General features: G+C 52.6%; 1 protein-coding gene across 1 annotated transcript; it reads right to left on the reverse strand.

Moving 5' to 3' along the window:
• Positions 1 to 2470: 2470 nt before the first annotated feature.
• On the reverse strand, positions 2471 to 6370 carry SPATA19 (spermatogenesis associated 19; the record flags this gene model as incomplete). The annotated part of the gene is made up of 7 exons (XM_079762959.1): positions 2471 to 2547; positions 2681 to 2763; positions 2866 to 2943; positions 5166 to 5257; positions 5414 to 5506; positions 6061 to 6117; positions 6293 to 6370. The coding sequence occupies 7 exons, from the start codon at positions 6368 to 6370 to the stop codon at positions 2471 to 2473; spliced, it is 558 nt and encodes a 185-aa protein (XP_079619085.1).
• Positions 6371 to 6716: the final 346 nt, after the last annotated feature.

Here is a 6716-nt window from a genome sequence, read left to right on the forward strand (position 1 = left end):
CTCCATGAAGAAAGGAAGAGTGCTAGGGAAGGCAAAAATAAACACCTGAGTGAAACATACAAGCCACACTTACCTGGGGAAATCCCTCCCGCCTCAGTCCACCCCAGTTCTCTCCAGCGCCCCTCCTAACCTTCCAGGAGCACTCAGCATGGTCTGCTTCCCACAGCGCTATGATGAGCTGTATTCTGTCTCCCCCAGGCCTCAATGCTGTGTCCCCAGAGGCAAGCCATGAGGTGCTCAGTGTCTGGTAAATGTAAGAATGAATGAATGAACGAATGAATGGCAAAACACTCATACCAGACGCCAAGGTGGTGGTTAAATAGCGTGTCTCTTTATTAGCAGTTCACTGTGAATATTCCAGTGTTGCCACTGTCACAAGGAAGGGCTCGTCCACTGGATTCTCTCTGTCCAGTGTGGTTGCTCCTCAGGTCAAAGAGGAGGTGGACATTCTTCTTACACAGGCTTCCCCTTGGCCCTGAAGGACATCAACCTGGGAAGCAGGGAAATGACCACAGAAAGGATCACAGAAATGATAAAGGGCAAGGTGTACGATGGCTCCTCTCTCATAGAGCTGGACGCAGAGAGTGGGGAAATCCACATTAGAAACAGGTGGTGGGGGGGGGGGGTGTCAGAAGGAGCTGGGATGGAAGCCTGGCTGCTCCAAACTTCAAAAGCCCCTGCAAGCACCTCCGATTCTTCCTCTCAATTGATATTAGCAAACCACCGACATGGTGTATAGCACAGGCTGAATACCACTGTCCTCAAGGCAACCTGCCGAAGTCTGAGGAAACTGAGGCACAAAGCCATAGAGCAACTCGCCACGGTGGAGCTGGATTGAAACCCAGCGTCTTCTCCTAAGACTTGGCTTAACCTCTGCCATCTGCCTAATGGGCATGGACAATGCCCCCCTCTTAACGTTGTTTTAAATCAGATGAGAACTCTTGACTAAGTGCCTTGTGCAGAAGCCGGCATATACCATATTTTCTGGCGTATAAGACGACTTTTTAACCCAGGAAAATCTTCTATACGCCCAGTCGTCTTATATGCCGGAAAATACGGTAGTAAGTGCTCAATGAATGCCGCATTATATCTCCGTGGTCTTCCTTTAAGCTCATCGGGGTCAGCTGAGTCTAAATCACTCCTCTACTCTCTCTGCCCACCCCTCTTCTCTCCCTTCCCCCTCCCCCCCATGACAGCCAGCACAGTCTTTCCCTCCTGGCAGGAGCGCAGTAACCATCTTCTGAATGGATGGTTTTCCACCTTCCAGAGCCACATTAAACAGCCATTGCTGTGACCCCTGCTACCAAGTGCAGGCCAAGAGGCCATGTGACCCAAGTCATGGCCCTACTTAATGGCAGGGCCCAAACCCGTTCATATTCACTCCTGATGCCAGTGCCCTGCGATCTTGTGGTTCAAAATGGGGTCAGCAGTGGGCATTGCCTGAGAGCATCAGAAATGCAGACCCATGGGCCTCCCCACAACCTCACACCACATCTCAGGCGATCCCCACACCTGTGCACAGGTGAGAAGCACTGGATTATGACACCAGGGTTAAAAGAGGGAGAGAGGCCAGACTGAACTTGACTTTAAGTCCTTCCAGAAATCTAATGAGTGATGTCCGAGGAATGGCGGCATGAGAGATCCCCTTGGTCTCTCCCCCTGAAATTTCAACAACTCAACAAAGGATTCCCCACTCAACACACAGGCACACCTGAGCGATCCGTGCATTGAAGCTACCATGCAACCCAGAATCCCTCTTCTGGATACATTCCTGAAAAACCCTGGAATGTACATTCACAAAAACATATGCATCCCTGTGTTCATTGCAGCCTTATTCATGGTGGCCAAGACATGGAGACGACCAAAGTGTCCTTTGATAGATAAAGAAGATGTAGTAGATATGCACAATGGAATATTAGCCAGCCATAAAAAAAATGAAATACTGCCATTTGCGACAACATGGATGGACCTTGAGAATATCATGCTAAGTGAAATAAGTCAGGCAGGAAACGCGAAGAACCACATGCTTTCAATCTTATGTGAGATATAAAACTGGAACTTATGGACACAGCAGTGTGGTGGTTGTCAGAGGGAAGGGGGTGGAGAGGTGCTGGGGGGCAGAGGAGGTCTCATATATGGTGATGGAAGATGGTTTGACTTTGAGCGGTAGGCACACAGTGCAACAAACAGATCATGTATATAGAAATGGGCACTTGAAACCTATATGATCATACTAACCAATGTCACCCCAATCGATTTAGTTTTTAATAATTTTTTAAGAAGGAAATGTAAGAGAGGGACTGCGGGAGCCTAAGGCAGCTAGTACCTTCTCTCCCACCCGCTCTGGCCCCAAGTGCAGGCCGTCACCAACAGGGAAAGGCTAAGCCTGGCTATCAGGCCCCTGCCCGGGGCACTGACTCCCTGCCCAGCTTAGCCCTCTTCTCCGCCAGCTCCTCACCTGCCAGCTCTCTCACCTGTTGCTCTCAGCACTCTGAGTAGAAACTTCTGTCAAAATCCTGAGATGATTCATCCGAAAGATGGCATAAACTGCAAGGCACAGAGGAGAGGGGCAAGGCAGAAGGGGTAGGCAACATGGCAGAGCCCACCCAGAGAGGATTCCCCCCAGCCCACGGCCCCAGGTGGGCGGGGCAGGCAGCCCGTGCCTGGACCAGCACCACACCTGGACCTGGGGGCAGCGCCTTACAAAGAGGCACTCTGCCCAGACCCGCTCCAGGCTCCACCAGCTCTAGGTAGGAGCTGGGGCTAAGGGAAACCATCAGAAGCGAGGCCAACAGCCCACCCCACCGCACCGCACCCCACCAGCTCCCAGTTAGGAATACAAATCAGCTTGTCCCAGCAGCTTACCTTCGTCTCACCTGCTCTATCCGTTCCCGCACAACTTCATCTCTCACCTCGCTGGGCACTTGGAAGATACGGGTATGGCTGCAACACACCATTCAAAGACCGGCTGTTTCCGTTTCTCTTCCACCAGGCACCGCGAGACCGCTGGGGTTGCAGTCGTGCGAAGGATGCGTTTTGACCCCATTGCCGTGGACTTTTGAGCTGACCCTTGACCCTTCTAGTACCAGGAACTCAAAGGGTTCTTGTCACTCCCCAAGGACCCTAACTTCACTGTCAGCTCTGTGGGATCAGCATTGTGCCATCGGCACTAGGGTTCAGAGATACTTCTAGAACACTCTGTTACAGAGAATCTGCAGGCACCTCATCGCTACTGTTGTTTTTACTTCACCCCGCTGGATGTATCTTCCTCTCCAAGGTCCCTTCACTGTCCTTCCCAACCCCACACCCCTCCTGCCATCACCAACGCTCCACTCTAGTGCAATCAGCCTGCCCTGATTCCTGTGCCTTCTATGGAGACTGCCTTCTGTGGATGAGGCCCGTGGTCGGCAAACTGCGGCTCGCGAGCCACATGCGGCTCTTTGGCCCCTTGAGTGTGGCTCTTCCACAAAAGACCACGGCCTGGGCGAGTCTATTTTGAAGAAGTGGCGTTAGAAGAAGTTTAAGTTTAAAAAATTTGGCTCTCAAAAGAAATTTCAATCGTTGTACTGTTGATATTTGGCTCTGTTAACTAATGAGTTTGCCAACCACTGCTCTAGACGAGTTCCTTGTAGCTTTCCCTGGGAAGACAGAATTGATACTGCCTGGGGGAGATGGGCGTGCTCAGGGGGATTTCACCACCAGGAGGAGCTGGGTGGGGATTCCAGAGGGGAGAGAGAGATTACCCCAATGGGGGGAGGGTGGGGGAGGGAGGCCTCAGAGAAGAAAGGGCCACAGGACTGGGTCCTGGAGGCCAGAACCAGATTGGCTAAGATCTCAAGGCTCTTGCATCCGTGGGAAGCCCGTCCCAGCTCCTGTTCACCTGGGCCCCGGCCCGTCCATGGGTCAGTCCAAACCCATGTGCTACTGGGAACCTTTGGCGAGTGCCTGGCAGCTATCCTAGGACAGCTGCCACCCAGGTCCCCGCGCTGTGCTTTAACCTAGCGACGCCAGGCAGCTGAGGTTGAAAACTGAAGCGGAAAGCGATGCTCCGATTACCTAAGCCAGGGAAATGCTACATTTAGAGTCCCCTCAGGGCAGCCATCTCAGGCCTGGACGCGCCTCCCCCGCGCCAGCCTCCCTGTTTCCTTACTGGGGCGGTGCTCACTTCGGATCTTTTCCCAGTTGAAAAACAGCCCCTAAAAACCATACATGTTGGGGACTGCAATTCACCAACATTTATGGTTTTAGGGACTTGGGGAAGGTTTTCCAAGAAGCTCTTTCCCAGTGAGGTCTCCATCTCCCTGTTGGTAATTACTGCGCAGTCGGATCCCCATTTACATTGCTAATGCCACTGGAAGGGCTAAACACCTGAAAATGGATATCCCGAAGCAAAAATAAATTTCTGGAGAAAAATATCCTCTTGGAGAGGGAGAGAGCAAAGCTGGCGATGGGGTGTGAAAAGGAAGAAGAGCATACAGAGAGGAGAGAGGGCTGGCTCCTTCACAGTTGAATCCCACAGTTCTCCTGGGAAAAGATCCGCAGTGAGCGCAGCCCCGGAAAGGAGGCAGGCGAGCTCCTGCCAAGGGAGTGAGCCAGCATCCAGGCCCAGTTCCCTGCCTTGAGGTGGCAACTTCAGTGCCAGGGTGGGGAAGGTCTGTCTGGGGCAGGCACAGTGGGAGGCTGGCAAAGCCACCAAAATCTGGGGTGCGGGGGGGAGGAGCACATAATTCCAGCCTCGGTGCTTGGAAACCTCCTCTCACCTCCGTGCAATGAGGGCTTCCTTTGGCTTTTGCATGTTAAGAGCTTATGCTCTTGCAGCTCTTTAAAGTGCAGCCACTTCTGAGCCAATCAAACGCAAAAAGAACAGAAGTCTGAAATGCACTCAAGAAGCATTTAGGAAAGGGTGAGCAATCCCTGTGCCCCAACCCCTTAACGTCATTTTAAAACTTGGGGATGCGCTTGGGCTTTCCAGGTGGCTAAAGTACTCCCTGAAGACCCCGAGGGAAGGCCGCGAATGTTCTTGGCCAAAGGCGTCAAAGCTCTCTAGAGGAGAAAGGCTGTGGGGGTCTGTGTTAGCCAGGGAGCCCGCGGCGGCGGGCGGGCTTGTGGCTTCTGTGCTTGTCCCTCCTCACCACGTGGCTCAGAGCCGAGGAGAGGTGCTTTACCTCCATCGTATGAACTGGATTCTTGTCCTTTCTTCCAGGACATCTTGACTCGGGCTTGTTAACAAATCGGACTTGGAGAGATGGTGCTTCACCTAGGAAATCCGGGGAGGGTCCACATGATCGCTGCCCAAGGAGGACTCCCGAAGCCTGGACAGGCCCCACCCACTTAGCCCAGATCCTTGGCAATAGGACCTCCCGCCTTCCCCCTCCCTCTCCCCCCAGCCCCCAGTCTCCAACGCCCCAGTTACCACGTCTCTGGTCACATGGACATCTTGGCCGTGGATGGAAGGGGAGTTGCTGGACATCTTCTCCTTTATATCCTGGGAAGCCTCTTCTTCAGTCTGAAAGGTGAGTCGTGTCCCCCTCTCAAAGGGTCACTTGGTATCTGACCCCCCCAGTTCTTGCTCTTTTTCCTTCTCTTTTTTGCTTCCTCTCCATCACCACACACATGCCACACAGCCACACACACAAGCTCTGTAGCTCACGGTGCCTGCAATGAGCTCGCCTACTGCTACCTCCCTGAGGGGTTCCAGGGGACTCACTGAGTCCTGGGCCTTGTCCCGAGGTATTCCTGAGACACCCTGGAGCTGGGGCGACACATCTGAAACCCTGCATCCAGGGTGGTTGAGAAGGGCTAGTGGTGATTCCAGCACATCTCTTACAAAGACACAAGCCCCAGCATCCAGGACATCTGGTGTGTTAGACACAGCTCTAGGCAGGGTCAATGAACTTGAGTTTCCCATTCTAAAGAATATTGGAAACCTTTATCTCATGCTCCCCAATTCCCCAAATATAACCACCATTCTAAGGAGAGGGAAGTCCAGATCCTTGCCCCCACTGAGGACAGCTCTCAAGAATTGGGGGTACCCTGAGTCAGAAAGGGATTTTTACTCACTTTTTTCAACCAGTGCTCTACTACGGACACAGCCTCACTTTCCACAACTTCAATGTCCTGCAACAAATTGGTAAGCTGATGCCCTCAAAATCCCTAGCGATCCAGCCCCCTCCTCCATTCTTACCCAAACGTGTACATGGTAAGGTCTTCTCTCTGGGATTGCAGCAGGGGGCTCCGAAGGGAGAAGATACACGAGAAACCATTCTGCACGGCTACCCCCAACCTCACTTACCGAACTGGTTTTTGGGGGGAAGGGCCACCCTACACCTTTCCGGGCGAGAATGTACACGATCCATGTGGTAATGATCATCGTTGGACTTATGCCAGGCCTTCTTCTCGGCTTCCTCCGTCCATTGAAGCAGCCTAAGAACTCTTCTGGAACAAGGAGGTCACTGAAGGGAGGTGCCCACCTGATTGGCTGCCCAGTGATGATGTAACAATGCCCTTTATTCTCCAGGGTGAGAGTGGAGGTAGAAAAGAGAAATCATAAAGTAACCGACTTCAGTGATGCCATAGCTCAGAAGTGGGGAGGTGTGGGGAGGGGGGCGGGGAGGAGGGGTAAGCATAAGGTATAGCCCATATGAGCCTGAGAAAGACACAAGAGGGAAGTTACCAAATAATAGATAGAGATTGTGGGTGGGGCTTATAGCTGGTCA

This window comes from Cnephaeus nilssonii (genome assembly GCF_951640355.1).
Source record: "Cnephaeus nilssonii genome assembly, chromosome: 22".
In the NCBI taxonomy this organism is placed as follows: Eukaryota; Metazoa; Chordata; class Mammalia; order Chiroptera; family Vespertilionidae; genus Cnephaeus; species Cnephaeus nilssonii.